Source organism: Argopecten irradians, chromosome 5, assembly GCF_041381155.1.
Source record: "Argopecten irradians isolate NY chromosome 5, Ai_NY, whole genome shotgun sequence".
Taxonomy (NCBI): Eukaryota; Metazoa; Mollusca; class Bivalvia; order Pectinida; family Pectinidae; genus Argopecten; species Argopecten irradians.
This window is the reverse complement of record NC_091138.1, coordinates 33,859,841-33,886,060: the sequence shown is the minus strand read 5'-3', so window position 1 is coordinate 33,886,060 and position 26,220 is coordinate 33,859,841. Positions and strand designations below refer to the sequence as shown.

The 26,220-nt window shown below is 38.0% G+C and overlaps 1 protein-coding gene across 2 annotated transcripts in view; it reads right to left on the bottom strand.

Annotated features, from left to right (window-relative positions):
* LOC138323615 (serine-rich adhesin for platelets-like) overlaps positions 1-26,220 on the bottom strand; it is a 41,954-nt gene that overhangs the window by 12,352 nt on the left and 3,382 nt on the right. The window contains exon 2 of one of the 2 annotated variants that reach the window (XM_069268340.1): positions 14,913-15,029. In XM_069268340.1, the coding sequence (XP_069124441.1) occupies positions 14,913-14,982 (70 nt within the window). In that variant the 5' untranslated portion in view covers positions 14,983-15,029. Of the gene's footprint in view, positions 1-5,423; positions 5,540-14,912; positions 15,030-26,220 lie in introns of those variants that run through there. The other variant, XM_069268341.1, reaches the window with a different exon arrangement.

The window sequence follows — 26,220 nt, the reverse complement described above, 5'->3', positions numbered from 1 at the left end:
CGGACATTTATAGAATTTTTTTCCTAAGTGAAATCTCCAACAGACATCTTGATCGAGTTCTTTGAAGTTCATGGAGGAATGGATGCCAAACAATAGCCATGTAATTAGGATAAGACAGTTGACAGACTGGTTCCACCTGACAGGTGAGATATTTACCATACCTGTAACTAATTAGGCTATTGTCAGAGAGTGTTGTATAAACACAAGCTTAATATCACCCCAGGAATATAAGGATACTCAATATATATTCAATACATAGCTGGCAGGTCTATAATGACATAATTAATTTATAACCACTCAGGGCAAATTTAACAGGTTCTTTTTAAATCCAATTAGGGATATTCTTAGACTAGCCAATGAAATTAATTGCAGTTTTACATGTATATGTGGCACCTATAGTTCAAATATCTACATACATTTCAGGAGAATTCATTTCGAGTTTCAGACCCATACTACCAACACCGGAGAACTGGGTAAGGCACTTTGTGTTATTTATATATATTGTAAAAGAAGATAGATGGTTTTTTTTCAGAAACATATATTTTTTTCATTCAATATCCTTGACATGATAAATTCTGTGTTAAATCATTTTGATCATAATTGGGAAGGAATTTCATAACAATTCTAATTAACAGAAGATAATTGCTAAAAAAAAGGAAACATCCAGCAAATATTTACAATGTAGGATTAGCAATTATGTAAAACCCTTTTCCTTCTGAATTCATAACAAAACTATATTTGGCACAATATAGTAAAAATATTAAATCCTATATTTACAAATATGAATGTGATATCACATTAATTTATTTTAGACTTAAAATCATGAGATTTTGAAATAACAATAAATTAAAGAATTATACTTATCAAAGTTTAAACTAAATTAATCCACAGCAAATTAAATATCATTTAGCTTATCACAACAGGTGATGTAAAAATTAATTTGATTACGATGCATTTTTCAAAAGTTTGAACACAACAAATTTACTGTTTTACATTTAAGAAGCAGTATAAAATATCTTTCTTTGCTTGAAAGGGTGTCATTAATACAATACAATATACCAGATGATGCTGAGACACCAGTTTCTGATTATGGGTATATTATAAAATCTGTACTTCAGATTCCTGCAGCGAAAAAGTTATGAATTATCAAAAACATCTTGCCTTTTCTAGTTATGCATATAACTTTCATTATTTAATTATCTACATTTATAGATGAATCAAATTTAAATCTTGTCCATGGCATCCAGTTGACACCCCCCCAACCACCCACCCCCGGTATATACTGTAAACCTCTGGTTTGGACGAAATTAGATAAATACTGATTGATCAGTTTGAGCTATCCGAAATTGTTGTCTGAAAAGATACTTCAGAGTTAAAACTACCTGAAAGTTCGAAAAAATACCTAAAATTTACGAGAGTTTGTACTACCTGCAGCATCATAAGCTACTGTATTCTAGGCCTACATACTCATGTAACTGTTACGCAAGCTTTTGTTGTCGAACCTAACGTTCAAAGATGAAGCTAAACACACACAAATACATACATAACCTTTAAATGCCAAAATCAAATGTCATCTTTTATTCATACTTGATATGTTGTTTCAATGTTTCAGATGTGCTGTACATTTCTAGTTGGATATTTACAAGATAAAGTATATGTCACGTAAAATGGAGCTAAAGAGAAAATGCAAAAGGGACACCATTATTTTGAATCACAGATAGAATATCTAACAATATCTCAATTTTTGAAAAAGAGATTGAAAAATAACTTTTACTTAAGCTTGTAAAACTGTTTATTGAAGTTTTTTGACATCAATACTGTACTTCATTGCAAATAAGACCCCAACTATTTTAATAAATTTCCAGATTTGGGCACGGTTTCTGAAAATAAGACCACCTCTACGTATTCTTCCATTTATTGGAGGACGGATTAAAAAGTTAATTCACAAGTGATTTTCTGTAGTAAAGTCACAATTCAGTTCCCTATTACTTAGTTACATTTTACAAGAATCCTAGCTGTGTTTTCCAAAATGATGAAAACCAGCTGTCATTCAGATTGTTATAGCTACCAAGTTACCAACTAACAAATCAGTAAAAGATCTAAGTAAAGACCAGGTAGATTTCCATGGCCATGGCAGGATCAAACAAACCATGGAAAGCTTTCTTATATATTAGTATAGTTGCTGACATATCCTGTTTAATAAACCAACATGAAACTGACACTAATCAGGATCATCCATTCCTAATCAAATACTCCAGTCTAGTCATTAACTTATCTTCCATACCCATGGCACTCATGTATCTTCAGTTGGGCAATAAATCTGATAAGAACTTAAGCATTTCTTTTCTTTTCATTTCATCTGCTAATGGAATGAATTGAAGTTATATGTTCCATGACTGAGCAAAAATTTTGATATGCTATTTTTTTTTTCAGTATTGAAAATTAAACCACAAGTTTTGCTGAAATGTACGTATTATGTTTTATAAACATTTGCAAAAACACAGAATTTAAAAACTTAAGGTGTAAACATACCTGAGGAAGTCACTTTATAATTACTGATATCACTGTAGAATGAAATATAATGGTAGACCATAGTTGGGCTTCTTGGTTTGACCCCATGTTGACCATGGGTACTCATTTTACCAGTACTGCACTGTAGACATAAATGCCATGAATTTTTGGCAGTACATTTTGTACTGAACAAAATTCATTTTGAACTATTATTTGAGTATCTTGACTTTGTGAAATTAAAACATATATATTTTAAGTAAAGTAATAATCCAAATATTGATAATGTTAGATGGTAAATAACACATTAAAAGGTCTTCTTGATTCGTGAGAATAAGAAGGCATATCATTGTTTTAATCATGTTTCCTGTATTAAAAATAATCCTATAATGCATGAACCCATTCATAAAATAATGCATACACTCATTCACAAAATAATGCGTGAATTCATTCATAAAACGATACAGGCCCATCGCTCACCTGGTTTTTTAATTTTTTTTTGTTCATATTTCTGAAATTTAGTAATTAATGATTCAAAAATCACAAAGACAAAATTGACCTGATGATTTGTTTAATTTTGAATCCCAACCATATAATGATGCTATAGATACTATACGAATATGCTATCCAATACATATTCGGTTTCAGAGAGGAAGTAATTTATATGAAAATAGAAGCTAAATTAACCTATTTGGCCCCGCACCTAAAGCCCCAGGGGTCAGCCCTATCCTTTTTACAATTTTGAATCCCCACCCTATAAGGATGCTACCATCGTATTATATGTGCTATCCCATGCTAAGTTGCAGAGAAGTTGTTAATATGATAACAGCCAAATTGACCCCTTTTGACCCCACCCCTCTGCCCAGAGGAGTTAGTCTCATCATTTGTCCAATTTTAAATCCCCATCCTATGTAATGAGGATGCTACCATTGCATTATGGGTGCTATGTCATGCTTAGTTTCAGAGAAAAAGTCATTTATATGGAAACAGCCAAAATGACCCCTTTTGGTTCTGTCCTCAGGCTCCTTGGGAGTTAGCCCCATCTTTTGTACAACTTTGAATCCCGACCCTAAAAGGGTGTAACCATTGCAGCATTATGGTGCTATCCCATGCTTACTTTCAGTAAGAAGTCATTTATATGGAAATAGCCAAATTGACCCCTTTTGGCCCTGCCCCTCAGGCCCCTGGGGGGAGGGGTCAGCCCCATCATTTGTACAATTTTGAATCCCCACCCTATAAGGATGCTACCATTGCATTATGTGTTTTCTCCCATGCTTATTTTCAGAGAAGTTGTCGTTTATATAGAAATAGCCAAATTGACCCCTAGGCCTTTTGACCCCGCCCATCAGGCCCCAGGGGGATCAGCCCTATCGTTTGTATAATTTTGAATCCCCACCCTATTAGAATGCTACCATTGCATTATGAGTGCTATCCCACCCAAGTTTCAGAGAAGAAGTTGTTTATATGGAAATAGCCAAATTGACCCTTTTTGACCCCGCCCCTCAGGCCCCCAGGAGGGGTCAGCCCCATCATTTGTACAATTTTGAATCCCCACCCTATAAGGATGCTACTAGTGCATTATGTGTTTTCTCCCATGCTTTGATGACCTAATAAAACAGCTCAATCACCAAGTAAAAACGGATTCAGTTGTACCTGTCACCTAAGCTTAACTAATCATGATCAGGTCACCAAAATGGTGTTAACCCAGATGTTAAATCCATGACCCAGGAAGCCTAGCTGAAAATGGTAGAATAAGATTCACATTGTATATCATCTGATCAAGCTCAGTGTATAATACTTCTATTTTCTCAGTCAGACTACTCAGATTAGTTATTGTTGTAAGATTTCCAGTGCATAATCACCACATTTCCAAACAGAGATATCCTTTGGGCACACTACATGATTCCTGCTGAATGTCCCGACCAGAATTGAACCCAGTTTGTCGCACTCAGTCTCTACGGTGTGAAAAAGTACAAGCATGCTCCATCAGCTAAGTGAGAAACCACATTTATTATTAAATGATAAATGTGGTTTCTCACTTAGCTGAATATGTACAATCCACACCGACTGGTTCTCTTTAACTATTGTTTAAATATCATAGCACACATCAAGGATGTCAGCACTTAGGTATCACTTAAAATCCTTGCAGTTTACACATAGTGTCACTGTAGTAAATTAAACTCTACCTAACGATTTAGCCATTGGAATACAGTGATATGCTTTTGTATATTTATATATATTTATCACACTGGATACCTGTGTTTAGGGCACCCCATATGGGTGTGTATTTTCCCCTATATTTACAACAAATTTTTAATGTATACTGTAATACTGTAGGCTTATTATACCAAATATAACAAGCCATAGCATCACAATCAAGGGGAGATAACTAAGTTATCTTATGGTTAATCATGATAAAAGGTGCGAGATTGACTATCTGAACTCTCCATTATTATTTTTACTCCAATTGCTACTGCCTTATAAGGCTGCTAAACGCGATAATGTCTGGGTATAAAACAGCTTTCACTAAACCTTATGTAAGGCCTAGACCTACAATTAAAAAATAAATGCTATGTAAATAATGTAAGCACTGAGCCATAACCTGAAAACTGTTCACTTTCGTTTACATATCGCGATCTAGATAAAATATCTTTGCTTGAAGGTTCTGTAGTAAATAAATGAAAATTAAAAAAATAGCTTTGGGAATTCGTTTACAGTGAAAATAACGTACTTAGTGCTAGACATAGAAGATTTACCGTTCAACGGTACAAAGTAAATAAAGTAAAACGCGTGGTTGACCCATAAAGATTCCGCCAAACGTCACAACAAAGATCGCTACTGAAAAAGAGGTCATCGTGCACAAAACCTAAATAACAGCACAACTAAAGTCTATCATCATAAATAGATTAACTCACCATTTTGATTTCCAAAGAATCATTCATTTTCGACGTTTTAGTCAAAACACCGGCTTTCTACTAGAGACTCCTTGTTGATATTTCACATTTCGTACCATGAGGAAACTATACCGATCTGCGCATGCTCACTTTAAGTGAGTAGAGTCTCAAAATTTTAAGGATGACTAGTCATGCAGTAGAAGCTATGAATAGAGCTCTTTAGAAATCTGGACGAAATACAATGTAGTTAGAGTTTGGTGAAAGTGATAAATGAAAGATCGGGGTTCAATTTTCACATCAAAGAAACAGCAAAAGTCCAGCGACCTAGAAAGAACTCTGGAAAGAACAATTTCTAGACCTACGACAAAATTAACTTAGGCCTATAGGCCTACATGTAAAGTTAATTTATTTGAACGAAAGTCTTTTTTTTAATTCCAACCTCGATAAAATATACAGCACGAATATCCTTTTTAAAGTAGACACCTTTTTTAAATTGTGAAAGGTTTGGGTTTAAAAAAAATAGTAATCTAAATAAAAGGGTATTGTTCTCCATTGAAATGCTCATTTACATGCTGTCACATACAATCTTATTGTAAAGACGATATTTTACCACATTTGTTGATGATGAGAGGAATTTGAAGCCATTTGTCGCATATCTAGATCAGGCCCTGATTGATTGTGACGTGGAGGTCAGTTTGACACGTTCCTATTCACTGCATTGGTCTTATAAATACCAGACATGTGCAGGAGAAGGCAAATGTTACCCCATACATATAAAATTATAAAATATAATATTTTTGTTATTATTACAGTTAAAATAACGAACAAGTCATTTTTAGTATTATGTAATACACCCCTCTATTGTCTGAGTGACAACAAGTGCTTCGGTAGTGCGCAACCGCGACGGAATTACATCAAATCCACTTGATATACATGTATACGTGTAGATGTCGAACTAACCACAGCTCTCACGTGATTGATTGAGAATCGTGTTTGTTTCAACAAGGACTAAGATGTACTGTCTAAATCTCTGATATTATCAACAGTCCAAAAGTTCGCTGCTATTGTGATTGATTGAGTATCATGTTGGTTCCATCAAGGACTTAGATGTACTGTCTAAATCTTAGTTCGCTAATATTGCGATTGATTGAGTATCATGTTGGTTTCATCAAGGAATTAGATAGTACTGTCTAAATCTCTGATATTATCAACGACTCAAACGGTCAGCGGCTCTAGTTAGTTGCTAAAAGAAGATTTTCTGGCTTGATGCATACAGTACCTGCCATGGAGAAAGATGTTTAGCGAAACGGACTATCGGGAAACTCGGGGACGTCTGACCCTAAGGATCAATGAGTAATGGAAAATTAAAGTGACCAGTTCAATTAATTGTCCAAGAAACCATTACCGTGGCAAAAGATTTAGATAACCATTAAACCTCTGACTAGGCTAGTGGACATTACACAGCACGTACAATCAGAAATATAAATACATCTTTGGTATAATCCATTTCTATTACCCCCTTTTGGCACATCGAGTTGTTTACGACGATATAACGGGTCCAGAGTGACCAGCTAGGGAGATTTTGACCATCATTTGACCTGAGAAACCCACTGATATCTACACTATGGCTCATTTAGCAATTTCAATAGCCTATACGTCGTGTTCAAAAGCACTGGACAATAGCCATGCTCGAGATAAGGAATTTCTGCAGGTGTCGAACCATACCATTACATCTGGTCCATGTCCAGTACGACGAAAGACATTTTTCATTAGGACAGTTTTAAAAGTGTACCGCAAAATACAGAGAACGATATTTTATCTTCCTCAAACAAAACTGTTTCGGTCAAATTACGACCGAACATGACCATATTATATATACAACAGTGTGAAACCATTGGACGTAAATACACTGGAATACTACCAAGTGACGACACATTCCATCATGATAAGACCTGTCATCACATATAAACAACGAAATGTTATCACAATAAAGGAATGATAAAATCAGCAGATGTTCGCTAATAATCCCTTTTGAAACCCTACCTTGCACGATTTTAGATAACCCTTCTTTTTTATCACGATTGATTAATGAACTTTACGAAATACTTTGACATTGTAATTAGGAAAATGTTTGCTCGGGGTCCGTTTTGATTATAAAACATTAAACATTCCTATGCTTTTCTGATATTCTTACCTGTTTGTAACAAAGTAACACAAGTGATGGATGCATTTTCTTATAACTAACGTACCATTGTGAATTCTATTGAGATAAAATAATGGAAGTCATTTGTACGTGCCGTAAGTGTATTTGTCAGCGCAAAGGGAAACTTAGTTAGTTAGTGCTGCGTACCCCAATCACCGACATTTTATCAAAATCGCTGATTACTGGTGTATTATGAACGTTACGTTACAGTAAAATTAAACTCTCAAAAGAGATTAAATTCCATGTCAATATTTGTCACTTTACCCCCACGTATATGGACATGATGTCAACAACGATGTCACATCGTTGACATAATACGAAGATTTAAATCCAAGAAAAGACGAAATATCACATCTTTACGGTCACACGTGAATTTTATACCTACTTATAAATCCAAATGTTAAGTCTCTTCTGTCATCCTAGCTGCAGCAATCGTTAACACATGCCTCCTAAGTAAGACAACTTCAACATTACAGAGAACACTTACTATCAACTGATGGAAACGTCGATGCCATCAATCCATTGAAAAGCGTGTGAACTTGAAATCTGTAGAGTTCTTTTGTGGACTGGTGGTCAACTGTGCCAGGGGCTTATACCTACTACAGCACGAGACTGGACAATGGTCAGTGTGCCAGGAGGGATGTAGAGATAAGATCAAAAATAAACAGCACCAGCAGGCGTCACAATTAGCATGTTTTTATAACACTTCACGGCATGTTGGCCTTATTGACGATGTAAGCGGGGTTGGGGGGTGGAGTGGTCGGCATGGGAAGGGACAGTGGGCGGTACAGCAGGGCGTGGTAGGTGGTAAATCAACCTGCGATTACTTATAAATCCGTGTAAACATGAAAGGAATCTTTCCAATGAAACACATATTTACGATTATACTTCTGCAACCAACCAATCTGAGTTAAACATAGCAGCATGTCGAAAACAGCACATGGGTTATATCACAGGTTTACGACGCGCAAAAAAAAAAAAACCCTAAAAATAATACTTTTAGTATATTTTTTTATTCATTTTTTTTGCGCGTCGTAAACCTGTGGTTATATATGTAAATGTGTATATAATCAAAGCTATGGATACTTTGGGGTAGGAGATGAGCAATAGTAGTTCAATTAAGGGGTACTTCCGATCCCATCTAAAATATTTTATCATGTTCATGAAATATGAATGAAGATATTTTCTACAGTATCGTGAACAGCTTGCGTCCATATGTACTTTGGTTGATCTCGTCGGCAATTTTCTAACACTTGTAACTGACCATAAGTGCTTAGTGTTTGCATCTACTTATTAATCAAAGTACGTGGTCATATAACCTTGACCAGTCCATGGTCAATATGCTATACATTCTGGCTATAACGGTCATGAAACGCATTAAGGAGTCTGATCAGCGAGCTACTGTGAGGCTTGTTAGGGACAAGCTGTATGTGAACGGTAAACTACATGAGACCGAGACAGTCAGTAACCACGAAAGACATCGCGCTTCTGAAGTTGGTGACGCGGTAGCTACGAGCAATACCGGAAGTGCTCCCGCGAGTTCTACAGAAGCTAGGCCGGCCCCACATCCATAGGGAATCGCGGAGAGTGGCGTACTACCGTGTCATGATAACCTTAAAATTAAAGTTATCTCATGGAATGTAGGAAAGGGACTCATGAGTAAATTAGGCAATAAAGACTTCTTTAATGTCATAGAACATTATGATATCATTTGTCTAGGATATCTGAAAAAGATGATTTCGAATTACACGGATATTGTAAATCGGTATACCCGAGGAAAAGTGGTATTGGTGGCGGTGTAGTGATATTCTACAAATCATGTTTATCAAATAGGATATCTGTCGTAGAAAACATTTATGATAGTATAATATGGATAAAAAAATTGACGATAACACGATAGATAGATACATCGTATTTTGTTATTTCCCCCCCCCCCCCCCCAAAACAGTGTATTTTATGAAAATGATGAATTAAGAGATATTGATATGTTTCAAATCCTACAAGATTCTTTAATAAGATATAGTGATCTTGGCAAAGTTTATATTACTGGGGATCTCAATGCACGAACTGGTTGTAGACTTGATATGATAGCAAATGATACTTTAGCTAGAAATACTAACCAATCCGCTGATTATGTTTCTGATGATATATGCGATATTACTGAACGTAAAAATATGGATAAAACAGTTAATTCTTTCGGTAGAAAATTATTGTCATTTTGTAAAAATACTGGTTATAGAATAATGAATGGACGACATCCTTGTGACCGAGAGGGAAGTGTTACATTTTTTAGTACGAATGGTACTAGCCTTATTGATTATCTACTTGTGGAGACTAATAACTTTCATGACATAGTAGAGTTTAAGTCTGGACATTTTGAACCTGTCTCCGACCACGCACCTATATCTTTTACGTTGGGAATAGAACAAATCTCTGAAGTAAGACAAATTAAAGATGATATTCATACTCGATGTGTATGTGAAAATATACGGTGGATGAATGGAAATATAAATGAGATAAGACAAAATCTTATGGAAAATATGAATTCATTAAATGATTCACTTAGACCTTCATTGACAAACCGGGTTGATATTGAAAGATGTATTGAACGAGTTGGTTCTATTCTACGTGATGTATGTTTACCGTTGTGTGATGTTTTTACCTGTAATTTACATAAATCTGATGAATGTCAAAGGAAGAAATCAGCATTGAAAGAAGATAAACCTTGGTTCAATGATATTTGTAAGCAAAAGTACAACGAATACAAAAGAGCCTTATATAATTTTAATAATGAGAAAAATGACAGTAATCATCAAAACGCTTGCAGTGAAAAAGACCGCTTATAAAAAGTATGAAGTAAGACTTAAAAGAGAATATCAACGACATGAAGGTGATATGATGGAATATTTAAGAAAACATAACCCAAAACATTTTTACCAATTTTTCTGCAAAAAATAAATCAAAGACATCTGATAAACTTTCAATTGATGATTTCTTCCTCCACTTCAAGAATCTCGCGAGCCAATGTAGCCTAGATGGGGATCAATGTACCAACAATACTAATGATTTTATTGATAACAATTTGTCCTGTGTGTTTAATGAATTAGATAAGGAAATTACTGATCAAGAGGTTTTATTTTCTATAAGCGCAAATTAAAAAGAAACAAAAGTTGTGGTGTCGACAAAATACTTAATGAACTTTTCCTTGATTGTAAGGACATACTTGCTCCATTTTTGGTCAAGCTTTTTAATGCAATTTTTCATTCGGGCATATTTCCAGAGGCCTGGTCTACTGGTTCTATCACACCCAGTTTTTAAGAAAGGTGATACTGAAAATATTAATAACTACAGAGGAATAACTCTTGTTAGCTGTATGGGTAAACTTTTTACATCCATATTGAATGAACGTTTATTAAAGTGGAGTACTGAAAATGATATTATAACAGATGCTCAATTTGGCTTCAAACCGGGCTATTCAACGATAGATGCAATATATGTACTTCAAACCTTAATTAACAAGTATTTAAGTAAAAAGGGCGGGAGATTGTGATTGTTTTTGTTTTGTGTGATTTATTTGAAGGCATTCGATCTTATTTGACAGATCTCAGTTATGTGGAGTAAATTGATTAAAAACAGGTTTAAGAGGAAAATGAAAATGTTACAAATAATTCAATCATTATATAGCTCGGTCAATATCTTGTGTTAAGCATAATGGTTATTATACAGATTTTTTCTCAAATACAATCGGTCTCTTCCAAGGAAGAAATTCCCTCTCCCCGATTTTGTACTCATTATTTTGTAAATGATTGTGAAATGCACTTTATTAATAGAATGATCTGTCCATCAATTGAACTTATTTTAATAAGTATTTTTCTTTTAATGTATGCAGATGATACAGTGCTTTTTGCAGAAAAACCAGAGAAAATTAACAGCAAATATTAGATGCTCTTATAGTCCTTACAATAATAAACATAGCCTTAATTTGAATATTGATAAGACAAAAATAGTTGTGTTTAGGAATGGGGGCATTATTAGAAACAATGAAAAGTGGTTTTATAATGGAAGCGAATTACAAATTGTTGACCGATTCAATTATCTTGGAATGCTTTTCAATTATAATGGGAAATTTTATGTAACTCAAAAACATGTTGCTGAACAAGGCAATAAGGCTTATTATGCAATCAATAATAAGTTCAAAAATCATCAATTTTAATGTAAGTACACAATGTTCTGTATTTGACACATACGTAAATAGTATATTGAGTTAGAGTGCGGAAGTTTTGGGGTTTTCATAATGCCTTAGATATAGAAAAGGTTCATTTAAATTTTTGTAAAAAAATACTAGGGGTAAAAAAGAGCACTTGTAATAATTTAGTATATTGTGAACTCGGAAGATTGCCATTGTCAACATTAAGAAAATTACGTATAATTAAATACTGGCTTAAAATTCGTAACTCAAATAACTGTGTATTAAGAGCTTGCTACGAAGACAGAATACGCTCTGATGACAGTTGGATTTTAAATATACGAGGGGAATTAAATAAATTAGGATTAACAATATCTCTGGAATAATACGACAGTAGATGATAAAGTTATTTATAAAATTATTGAGAATAGATTTTACGATGTTTATAGACAAGAACTAATTTCAAATGTACAAACGATATCAAAGGGGTTTCTTTATAGACATATTGTAGATAAATTCACTCTTCAATTTTACTTAACAAAAATCAATTAATAATTCACATATGAAGAATATTGCACGTATAAGACTTAGTTCACATAATTTAAATATTGAACAAGGGAGGTATAGGAATCGTCAGAGAATTCAAAGATTGTGTGAGGTATGTAATGCTAATGACATTGAAGATGAATTTCACTTTATACTTATATGTAATTGTTACTCTGAATTAAGAAAAAAATATATTAAATCATATTATTATAAACGTCCTAGTGTGTTTAAGTTGGTACTCTTATTATCAACCCAGAATATAGGGGAATTAAACAGGTTAGGAAAATATATAGATTTGGCTTTAAAGCTACGAGATAATTTAATTTCTAATTTAAGTTAATTAATATTTCAAGGTTTTGAAATGTGCATTATAAATCATTGATCTTATGTTTTATGAAATAGTATATATACATAATTAATCATACAATGTATCTGTTTTGCCATGCAAAATGTAGTTATATGTTTGTCCAGCACTGTCTGCATTGTTATATTGTATATGTTTATGTCAACTCTCCGATGTTGTAAAAAAACAAGGAAATAAAAGAATCTGAATCTATAACGACCAGATAGAGGCATACAATGTACTTAACTGGGATCTGAGAATTAGTAATGTTCGAAGGACACTCTGGTAGGTCTAAATATATATATTGTAACTATAATTCTCAGGTCCCTGTGGCATACTTATCTCTCCTCAATTTCATATACATGTATATTGAAAACATATCACATGTATAAATATATTTCAAACGACTATCACGTGACTAACTACACCTCCGGACACCACGATTAACTAACAGAGAAATTCCTAAATTCCCATGGATCTCCAGCTTAATTACTTTGCCATCCCGACACGCTATCACAATCAATCGACTAATAATGACTCGCATTAATGGAACTCTCTCATCATTGATAATCAAATCCCAGAGATTTTTTTAGATCTAAGCATCCTACAGTCGTAAATATCATAAGCAGACGGGATGACATTTATAGGTATAGAGGGTAGGTATATCACAGGTGTTCGTTTCTAATATAAGTATAAGTATAATACTGGGTCAAGGTCTATAACTCGGCCGGCCATATAACACTACCCAATTTCAGAAAAAGTATGATTATTATCCAACCGTATAGGATATAATAATAGAAATACTCTCAATCGACAGCCAGATAATTTATCTTTAATTTGGTATATGATACAATATATATCATGCCGTATAAATGTCACTAGGTATCCAGAAACATCGGAAAACAGCCAGATTTCAACTGGTCGGACACTGTGGTGTCCTCCGATAAACACGCTAGGGCTCTAATGGGTAGTTCAAAAACCACTGCATGTCAACACTTCAGCTTCATAGGAATTAAAGTTTGGTAAAAAACAAACTTACCGGTATGTTAGTGTTTATCTATGTACCATCCATTTGCGCAATACAGCCTTTTGAAATTTCCGATTGAAAAAATGTGTGTCTCTAGCCGTAATGTTGATATGTGTGTAGTACATTTGTTTTCTCGGCGTTGATTGGTCAATTAATTTTCGAGAGCCAATCAACGCCGACAAAACAAATCTACTGCACACATACTTACATGGCGGCTAGAGACATAATTTTTTTCAATCGGAAATTTCAAAGGGCTACGTTAGGCAAATGGATTGTATTTATCCAGGGATTTACTAACCGGTAAGTTTGTTTTCTACCAAACTTTCATTCTTATGACGCTGAAGTGTTGACATGCAGTGGTTTTTGAGCTACCCATTAGAGCCCTGGCGTGTTCATCGGAGGACACCACAGTGTCCGACCAGTTGAAATCTGGCTGTTTTCCGATGTTTTTGGATACCTAGTGACATTTATACGGCATGATATATATTGTATCATATACCAAAATAAAGATAAATTATCTGGCTGTCGATTGAGAGTATTCCTATTATTATATCCTATACGGTTGGTTAATAATCATACTTTTTCTGAAATTGGGTAGTGTTATATGGCCGGCCGAGTTATAGACCTTGACCCAGTATTATACTTATACTTATATTAGAAACGAACACCTGTGGGTATATGGATAGACTGGCTACCAGACCCAAAGTTGCTGATAAGACTTCTTTACTAGATTATCTCCCCTATAGTTTAAAACTAAGGAATCTAATCTAACTCCATCCTCGATACTACAGGGGTTCCGATCACTTACGATCTCTACAGTAAGTGATCGGAACCCCTGGAATATCGAGGATGATCTAACTCTAGAATGAGACAAATATGATCAAGCCATATTTTAGTGATTTTTTTTTATATTCTAGAGACTGGTGGCCAGTCTAGTATATGGACGACTCTGTTGATATTGGGCTGATGATATACTTATGGGATACTGCTCTGCCAACGGAGATATGATACCACATTCACTAAACATAAAATATATTATACCAAAACTTTGATCAACTATGTATCCTAGGCTCGGTTATAACCTCAACAAGATCATTAGCTGACACCTATACCCAAACACACTTTCACTGGCCCAGTAACCTCAGCCGTCACGTTCTGTTTACCAGACTTATGTAGACAATTTCCCAGTTTATCTGCATACTTACACTGGTCACGTGGTCCGTAATTCCAGGCATTTTCCATGGGTACGGAAGATTGAGATCGAGGGCACCACATCTTTCCTGTCCTGTGTTCGTGACGTCATGTATCACAAAGACACTAACCTGTAAAATGACGTCAATACAATAATGACTTTCTTTTTTCTCTCTAAAGAAACACGTTACGACATCATATAGAGAAATGCTGAAATTAAAGATCATTCAGTAATGTGCTTTAACAGGTAAACCTACTTATCTGAAATGATCTTTATTAGAATATACTGAACAACTTCACGTTTAAATAATTGATATAGTATGTTTACAAAAATCAATTTCCAATTGTTCACTCCAATAAAATGTTCGTTGCTTTAGATACAACTGTACCAGCATCTGTTAGGTGCATTGGCACTATTGTTTAAGATACACACACAGGTGTCCGTTAGGTGTATTGTTGTGGCCCCAGATACAGGTGTCCGTTAGGTGTATAGTTGTGGCCCCAGATACAGGTGTCCGTTAGGTGTATTGTTGTGGCCCCAGATACAGGTGTCCGTTAGGTGTATTGTTGTGGCCCCAGATACATGTGTCCGTTAGGTGTATTGTTGTGGCCCCCAGATACAGGTGTCCGTTAGGTGTATAGCTGTGACGCCAGATACAGGTGTCCGTTAGGTGTATAGTTGTGATCCCAGATACATGTGTCCGTTAGATGTATTGTTGTGGCCCCAGATAATGTAACCGTTAGGTGTATTGTTGTGACCCCAGATACATGTGTCCGTTAGGTGTATTGTTGTGACCCCAGATACAGGTGTCCGTTAGGTGTATTGTTGTGACCCCAGATACAGGTGTCCGTTAGGTGTATAGTTGTGACCCCAGATACAGGTGACCGTTAGGTGTATTGTTGTGACCCCAGATACAGGTGTCCGTTAGGTGTATTGTTGTGACCCCAGATACAGGTGTCCGTTAGGTGTATTGTTGTGACCCCAGATACAGGTGTCCGTTAGGTGTATTGTTGTGACCCCAGATACAGGTGTCCTTTAGGTGTATTGTTGTGACCCACATATACATGTGACCGTTAGGTGTATTGTTGTGACCCCAGATACTGGTGTCCGTTAGGTGTATAACTGTGACCCCAGATACATGTATACCGTTAGGTGTATTGTTGTGACCCCAGATACAGGTGTCCGTTAGGTGTATAGTTGTGATCCCAGATACAGGTGTTTTTTAGGTGTATTGTGACCTCAGACACAGGTGTCCGTTAGGTGTATTGTTGTGACCCCAGATACATGTGTCCGTTAGGTGTATTGTTGTGACCCCAGATACATGTAACCTTTAGGTGTATTGTTGTGTCCCCAGATACATGTAACCTTTAGGTGTATTGTTGTGACCCCAGATACATGTAACCTTTAGGTGTATTGTTGTGACCCCAGATTCAGGTGTCCGTTAGGTGTATAGTTGTGACCCCCAGATACATGTGTTTTTTAGGTGTATTGTTGTGACCCCAGATACGAGTGTCCGTTAGGTGTATTGTTGTGACCCCAGATACAGGTGTCCTTTAGGTGTATAGTTGTGACCCCAGATACATGTGTCCGTTAGGTGTATTGTTGTGGCCCCAGATACAGGTGTCCGTTAGGTGTATTGTTGTGACCCCAGATACAGGTGTCCGTTAGGTGTATTGTTGTGACCCCAGATACAGGTGTCCGTTAGGTGTATAGTTGTGACCCCAGATACAGGTGTCCGTTAGGTGTATTGTTGTGACCCCAGATACAGGTGTCCGTTAGGTGTATTGTTGTGACCCCAGATACAGGTGTCCGTTAGGTGTATAGTTGTGACCCCAGATACAGGTGTCCGTTAGGTGTATTGTTGTGACCCCAGATACAGGTGTCCGTTAGGTGTATAGTTGTGACCCCAGATACATGTGTCCGTTAGGTGTATTGTTGTGACCCCAGATACAGGTGTCCGTTAGGTGTATAGTTGTGACCCCAGATACATGTGTCCGTTAGGTGTATTGTTGTGACCCCAGATACAGGTGTCCGTTAGGTGTATAGTTGTGACCCCAGATACAGGTGTCCGTTAGGTGTATAGCTGTGACCCCAGATACAGGTGTCCGTTAGGTGTATAGTTGTGACCCCAGATACATGTAACCGTTAGGTGTATTGTTGTGACCCCAGATACAGGTGTCCGTTAGGTGTATAGCTGTGACCCCAGATACATGTAACCGTTAGGAGTATTGTTGTGGCCCCAGATACAGGTGTCCGTTAGGTGTATAGTTGTGACCCCAGATACATGTGTCCGTTAGGTGTATTGTTGTGACCCCAAATACATGCAACCGTTAGGTGTATAGCTGTGACCCCAGATACAGGTGTCCGTTAGGTGTATTGTTGTGACCCCAGATACAGGTGTCCGTTAGGTGTATAGTTGTGACCCCAGATACAGGTGTCCGTTAGGTGTATTGTTGTGACCCCAGATACAGGTGTCCGTTAGGTGTATTGTTGTGACCCCAGATACAGGTGTCCGTTAGGTGTATTTAGTTGTGACCCCCCTAGATACAGGTGTCCGATTAGGTGTATAGTTGTGGACCCCAGATACAGGTGTCCGTTAGGTGTATGTATAGTTGTGACCCCAGATACAGGTGTCCGTTAGGTGTATAGTTGTGACCCCAGATACAGGTGTCCGTTAGGTGTATAGTTGTGGCCCCAGATACAGGTGTCCGTTAGGTGTATAGTTGTGGCCCCAGATACAGGTGTCCGTTAGGTGTATTGTTGTGGCCCCAGATACAGGTGTCCGTTAGGTGTATAGTTGTGACCCCAGATACAGGTGTCCGTTAGGTGTATAGTTGTGACCCCAGATACAGGTGTCCGTTAGGTGTATAGTTGTGACCCCAGATACAGGTGTCCGTTAGGTGTATAGTTGTGGCCCCAGATACAGGTGTCCGTTAGGTGTATTGTTGTGGCCCCAGATACAGGTGTCCGTTAGGTGTATAGTTGTGACCCCAGATACATGTAACCGTTAGGTGTATTGTTGTGGCCCCAGATACAGGTGTCCGTTAGGTGTATTGTTGTGACCCCAGATACAGGTGTCCGTTAGGTGTATAGTTGTGACCCCAGATACATGTGTCCGTTAGGTGTATTGTTGTGACCCCAGATACAGGTGTCCGTTAGGTGTATAGTTGTGACCCCAGATACATGTGTCCGTTAGGTGTATAGTTGTGACCCCAGATACAGGTGTCCGTTAGGTGTATTGTTGTGACCCCAGATACAGGTGTCCGGTTAGGTGTATAGTTGTGACCCCAGATACATGTGCAACCGTTAGGTGTATTGTTGTGACCCCAGATACAGGTGTCCGTTAGGTGTATTGTTGTGGCCCCAGATACAGGTGTCAATTAGGTGTATAGTTAGTGTGGCCCCAGATACAGGTGTCCGTTAGGTGTATTGTTGTGGCCCCAGATACAGATACATGTGTCCGTTAGGGGTATTGTTGTGGCCCCAGATACAGGTGTCCGTTAGGTGTATAGTTGTGACCCCAGATACATGTGACCGTTAGGTGTATTGTTGTGGCCCCAGATACAGGTGTCCGTTAGGTGTATGTTGTGACCCCACATATACATGTGACCATTAGGTGTATTGTTGTGACCCCAGATACAGGTGTCCGTTAGGTGTATTGTTGTGACCCCAGATACAGGTGTCCGTTAGGTGTATTGTTGTGACCCCAGATACAGGTGTCCGTTAGGTGTATTGTTGTGACCCCAGATACAGGTGTCCGTTAGGTGTATAGTTGTGACCCCAGATACATGTGTCCGTTAGGTGTATTGTTGTGACCCCAAATACATGCAACCGTTAGGTGTATAGCTGTGACCCCAGATACATGTGTCCGTTAGGTGTATAGCTGTGACCCCAGATACATGTGTCCTTTAGGTGTATAGTTGTGACCCCAGATACATGTGTCCGTTAGGTGTATAGCTGTGACCCCAGATACATGTGTCCGTTAGGTGTATTGTTGTGACCCCAGATACAGGTGTCCGTTAGGTGTATAGTTGTGACCCCAGATACATGTGTCCGTTAGGTGTATAGCTGTGACCCCAGATACAGGTGTCCGTTAGGTGTATTGTTGTGACCCCAGATACATGTGTCCGTTAGGTGTATTGTTGTGACCCCAGATACAGGTGTCCGTTAGGTGTTTTGTTGTGACCCCAGATACATGTGTCCGTTAGGTGTATAGCTGTGACCCCAGATACAGGTGTCCGTTAGGTGTATTGTTGTGACCCCAGATACATGTGTCCGTTAGGTGTATTGTTGTGACCCCAGATACATGCAACCGTTAGGTGTATTGTTGTGACCCCAGATACAGGTGTCCGTTAGGTGTATAGTTGTGACCCCAGATACAGGTGTCCGTTAGGTGTATTGTTGTGGCCCCAGATACAGGTGTCAATACAGGTGTCCGTTAGGGGTATAGTTGTGGCCCCAAATACAGGTGTCCGTTAGGTGTATTGTTGTGGCCCAAGATACAGGTGTCCGTTAGGTGTATAGTTGTGACCCCAGATACATGTGACCGTTAGGTGTATTGTTGTGGCCCCAGATACAGGTGTCCGTTAGGTGTATTGTTGTGACCCACATATACATGTGACCGTTAGGTGTATTGTTGTGACCCCAGATACAGGTGTCCGTTAGGTGTATTGTTGTGGCCCCAGATACAGGTGTCCGTTAGGTGTATTGTTGTGACCCCAGATACAGGTGTCCGTTAGGTGTATTGTTGTGACCCAAGATACAGGTGACCGTTAGTGTATTGTTGTGGCCCCAGATACAGGTGTCCGTTAGGTGTATTGTTGTGACCCACATATACATGGGACCGTTAGGTGTATTGTTGTGACCCCAGATACAGGTGTCCGTTAGGTGTATTGTTGTGGCCCCAGATACAGGTGTCCGTTAGGTGTATTGTTGTGACCCCAGATACAGGTGTCCGTTAGGTGTATAGTTGTGACCCCAGATACAGGTGTCCATACAGGTGTCCGTTAGGTGTATAGTTGTGGCCCCAGATACAGGTGTCCGTTAGGTGTATTGTTGTGGCCCCAGATACAGGTGTCCGTTAGGTGTATTGTTGTGGCCCCAGATACAGGTGTCCGTTAGGTGTATAGTTGTGACCCCAGATACAGGTGTCCGTTAGGTGTATTGTTGTGGCCCCAGATACAGGTGTCCATACAGGTGTCCGTTAGGTGTATAGTTGTGGCCCCAGATACAGGTGTCCGTTAGGTGTATAGTTGTGACCCCAGATACATGTGTCCGTTAGGTGTATTGTTGTGACCCCAGATACAGGTGTCCGTTAGGTGTATTGTTGTGACCCCAGATACAGGTGTCCGTTAGGTGTATTGTTGTGACCCCAGATACAGGTGTCCGTTAGGTGTATTGTTGTGACCCCAGATACAGGTGTCCGTTAGGTGTATAGTTGTGACCCCAGATACAGGTGTCCGTTAGGTGTATTGTTGTGGCCCAGATACAGGTGTCCGTTAGGTGTATTGTTGTGACCCCAGATACAGGTGTCCGTTAGGTGTATTGTTGTGGCCCCAGATACAGGTGTCCGTTAGGTGTATTGTTGTGGCCCCAGATACAGGTGTCCGTTAGGTGTATATTGTGGCCCCAGATACAGGTGTCCGTTAGGTGTATTGTTGTGACCCCAGATACAGGTGTCCGTTAGGTGTATTGTTGTGACCCCAGATACAGGTGTCCGTTAGGTGTATTGTGTGGCCCCAGATACAGGTGTCCGTTAGGTGTATTGTTGTGACCCCAGATACAGGTGTCCGTTAGGTGTATTGTTGTGACCCACAGATACAGGTGTCCGTTAGGTGTATTGTTGTGACCCCAGATACAGGTGTCCGTTAGGTGTATTGTTGTGGCCCCAGATACAGGTGTCCGTTAGGTGTATTGTTGTGACCCCAGATACAGGTGTCCGTTAGGTGTATAGTTGTGACCCCAGATACATGTGACCGTTAGGTGTATTGTTGTGACCCCAGATACAGGTGTCCGTTAGGTGTATTGTTGTGACCCCAGATACAGGTGTCCGTTAAGTGTATAGTTGTGACCCCAGATACAGGTGTTTTTTAGGTGTATTGTTGTGGCCCCAGATACATGTGTCCGTTAGGTGTATTGTTGTGGCCCCAGATACAGGTGTCCGTTAGGTGTATTGTTGTGGCCCCAGATACAGGTGTCCGTTAGGTGTATTGTTGTGACCCCAGATACAGATGTCCGTTAGTGTATTGTTGTGACCCCAGATACAGGTGTCCGTTAGGTGTATTGTTGTGACCCCAGATACAGGTGTCTGTTAGGTGTATTGTTGTGGCCCCAGATACAGGTGTCCGTTAGGTGTATAGTTGTGACCCAAGATACAGGTGTCCGTTAAGTGTATAGTTGTGACCCCAGATACAGGTGTTTTTTAGGTGTATTGTTGTGGCCCCAGATACAGGTGTCCGTTAGGTGTATTGTTGTGGCCCCAGATACAGGTGTCCGTTAGGTGTATTGTTGTGGCCCCAGATACATGTGTCCGTTAGGTGTATTGTTGTGGCCCCAGATACAGGTGTCCGTTAGGTGTATAGTTGTGACCCCAGATACAGGTGTCCGTTAGGTGTATTGTTGTGGCCCCAGATACATGTGTCCGTTAGGTGTATTGTTGTGGCCCCAGATACAGGTGTCCGTTAGGTGTATTGTTGTGGCCCCAGATACAGGTGTCCGTTAGGTGTATTGTTGTGACCCCAGATACAGGTGTCCGTTAGTGTATTGTTGTGACCCCAGATACAGGTGTCCGTTAGGTGTATAGTTGTGACCCCAGATACAGGTGTCCGTTAGGTGTATAGTTGTGACCCCAGATACAGGTGTCCGTTAGGTGTATAGTTGTGACCCCAGATACAGGTGTCCGTTAGGTGTATTGTTGTGACCCCAGATACAGGTGTCCGTTAGGTGTATAGTTGTGACCCCAGATACAGGTGTCCGTTAGGTGTATAGTTGTGACCCCAGATACAGGTGTCCGTTAGGTGTATAGTTGTGGTCCCAGATACAGGTGTCCGTTAGGTGTATAGTTGTGGCCCCAGATACAAGAGTCTGTTAGGTGTATAGCTGTGACCCCAGATACAGGTGTCCGTTATGTGTATAGCTGTGACCCCAGATACATGTGTCCGTTAGGTGTATTGTTGTGGCCCCAGATACAGGTGTCCGTTAGGTGTATTGTTGTGACCCCCAGATACATGTGACCGTTAGGTGTATTGTTGTGGCCCCACACACAGGTGTCCGTTAGGTGTATTGTTGTGACCCCAGATACAGGTGTCCGTTAGGTGTATTGTTGTGACCCCAGATACAAGTGTCTGTTAGGTGTATTGCTGTGGCCCCAGATACAGGTGTCCGCAAGGTTTGTTGTTTTGGCCTCAGATACAGGTGTCTTGTTGTGCCCCATGTACAGGTGCCCTTGAATAGGCGTTGATTATCATCCCTGCTAAGGTGTCATGGATGCCTAGGGCACAGTGGTTCTTTAGATGTACCGCTGTTGCCATGTATACAGACCATTCGTACTAACAAACGATACACTGTCATTGTCATTGATGTGAAATCATAATATGTAGACTATCTACAAAAAAAAGTCGCTTTTGATATGATAGTAATTAGTACTAGATTTATGTGTTATTCAAAGAATCGCTTCAATAGATGAATGCTGACACCTTCGATGACATTGTTGAATTCGTGTCACACATTCCACCCGTAAGAATAACACCATGATTGATACATCAATTATTTTCGGTCCCATAGTTTCAAGCTAACGTGATGACACAAAGGGACGTAACTCTATAAATTAAAATGATATCATTGAGAATGCAGACAAAACTGGTTGTTATCAATGTGACGAACTCTAGCATTAGTCATACATGTCATGAAGATCTAGTCGACAAGCCAAGTGGAAATATTAGACCAAAGTGTTTCATGTCTGTTGATATCACTCTATTGTAAAGAGCGATACAATAGTACCACAGGCATTTGGCCCTATAGACATTTTTCTCTCTATGTAGTACTGTGTCGACATAGTGTTATATATATATTATATATATATATGTCTATAGAGCCTAATGCCTGTGGTAGTACCAGCAGTGTCAAATCGATTTATAAATTTTATAACTCGGTGTCAGAAATATATCATTTGATGTCGTCCGGGTTACCGATGATGTCTATAAATAAGGGTTGATGGGTTGGAAGCAATAAAATCCCTTACATAGCGTTTATCTCGCTAAATCAAAGTATCTCCTATACATTTTAAATACTAGGTCGTTATGTTAACATCACAACACTCGAGAATTAAGTGTTCAATATGTCACCGGGACATTTTCATGTATAATGGCGGAATCCTTGACATAAAACCCATGCTTTGCGTTTGCAATTTTAGAATATAAGAATGCCATCAGTGATTAAAATTACCAGAAATAAACATAAAATTGTGTTCTTTATGGTCTGCTAATCACTCTAATTATTGGTAATCTTCACCTCAGTACGGGGTATCTCTACACAAATCAAAATAAACTTAGTAACAATTTAACTCATTATATTACACAATGGACAACTTTTATTAAGGATTTATTAAATGGAATTGATTTGGGAAATATTTTCGATTCTCTTCAATTCGAAATCGTTAGTTGGTTAAAAACCACAGTCTTCCAAAGACTAAAAACTAAATTCATCCACAATTGGATTTAATTAACCGAAAGGAACAAATTATAGAATATATAAACAAGACCTTATTCTAGAAAGATATCTTGTTGAACTCGATCCCTCCTAAACTGGCTGTAGCTTATTGTAAGTTGTTAATCTACCATTGAATATGGAAGATGGCAAAATAAATAAGAATGGAAAGAATATGTAATTTATGTACTAAAATGAGTTAGGCGATGAATTTCATTATTTATTTCGAATGTGAAAATGAAGTCATTTGTACAAATAGAAGAAAACTACTGTCTATTTTTCATACAGTATTCATACAGTATTCAATTACGTAACAGAAAACGAGCACATTTCACTGATTAAATCTATTATTTTAATAACACAGACTATCGGTAACAATATTTGACGTCCATCCTATCTTATCCATTATTTTATATCTTATTTGTAAACATACATATCTTTACTGAAAAATGTATAATAAATAAATGTATAATACCCTTGTGATGGATTTAAATTTTAAAAAACAAAAATCAAAAACAAGTCTGCAATCCCAGGCAGTGCAGCGATTGCAGACTTATTTGGATTTTTGTTTTTAATACGGTAAACTGTATGTAAAGACGCATGCGCAAAAGAAATTACTCCTTATTGACGTACTTGTAAAATTGATATGTACAATACTTCAGTTTATAAGAATAAAAGTTGTTATACGACGTAAATGATAAGCATTGTTTTAAGACTGTTGCGTTATCCGCGAAACACAGGGACCTGGCACGATTTTTTTAAACTAACAGTATACATATATATATATATTATAGTATCAAGGGTATGAACTCGGCGGTCGAGAAAAACGGACCTATTTTTTTAAAACCATGATTATTTTAATAAATGGATTCTATACAACATTGACGGATATCTTACCTTAACAAGAAATAATTCATCTTTCCATTGAGTGCTTGATGAACAAAATTGGCCAAGTATTGACGAAGTTATGGCTTGATGAATCGGGAAATTTACGAAAAATATGTTCTTCGGAACGCTTCTCGAGTTTACACACAAGCACAACATAACATAATTTGCATAATGTAGTCACAATATTTAAAGTCGAGAAGCGTTCCGAGAGAAAAATGAACATGGCGGTGACGGTTGAAGTAAGTGAGCTACAGGATGTTTAAATGGAGTTTCTACAAAGTATGGGTCATGACAACTCCAAAGGAGATTGTGGATGAACACAGTTCTGGGTACTGTTTACCACCACAAGCGTAGATTTTGTGTTTTTTGCTTGGTTTTTGAGGTACCCATTAGAGCCGAGACGACATTTCGACCGGACAGGGAAATGTCTACCTAGCATATTTTTCGTAAATTTCCCGATTCATCAAGCCATAACTTCGTCAATACTTGGCCAATTTTGTTCATCAAGCACTCACTGGAAAGATAAATTATTTCTTTTTAAGGTAAGATATCCGTCAATGCTGTATAGAACCCATTTATTAAAATAATCACGGTTTAAAAAAAATAGGTCCGTTTTTCTCGACCGCCGAGTTCATACCCTTGATACTATAATATATATGTATACTATTGGTTAAAAATTTTCGTGTCAGGTCCCTGTGCCGCGAAATAGGCTCTTGACAATGGAGATGATTATTGATAACTTTGTAAAGACTTTGTAAATATTATTTGTAAATATGATGTTGTTTGTTTGTACGAGTGCTGGGTGAAAGAAGATGATGTGCTGGAAGCAGTAGGTTACGATTGCCATACTTTTCCTAGACAGCATGGCAAAGGTGGCGGTATTGTTATTTTAATTAAATCATCATTGTCCAAGCACTGTCGTATTATCGATAACATTAACGATAATATTGTATTAATGAAGTTATCTCGAACGACCGCTAACGCCGATACTGATACTTACATGTTTGCTTGTTATTTTCCTCCGACAAATAGCACTTTTTATGACAAATGTGAAAATGGCCTCTTTGCTTGTTTAGAAGAAATGATAGGCATGTATAAAGACACTGGGAAAGTAATTGTTATAGGTGATTTCAATAGTAGAACGGCTTGTTATGATGATTATATCTGTGCTGATATCATAAGTGAATTGTCTTCAGATACTTTATCAAATGTCATAAATTATGTTTCTGATACCCCACCATCTAAACGGTCTAACTCTGAACAATGTGTAAACCAGTTCGGTAGACAATTACTTTCATTGTGTAAAACTACAACTTTACGAATTGTTAATGGCAGACATGGTGATGATCCCGATGGAAACATTACTTTTTTTAACAGTAGAGGTACTAGCCTCATTGATTATGTAATGACATGTGATGGAAATTTTGATAATATTTTGAAATTTGAGAGTGGTGTATTTAATGTCTTTTCGGGTCATTCACCTGTCTGTATTACACTGTGTTCTCACCTGTCTGTATTACACTGTGTTCTAGTGAAACGATATTCAGTACGAAAACAGTTGTCATTATGATACTCGTAAATGTATACAAAAAGTGTTCGTCAGGTATTGGAATGTAATCATACGGAATTATTAAATACATGTACATATTATGACACTGGTCAAGAAGGCATTGATCAATGTGTTGATAAATTTACCGATAAAATGAATGAATTACTATTGCCGTTTACAG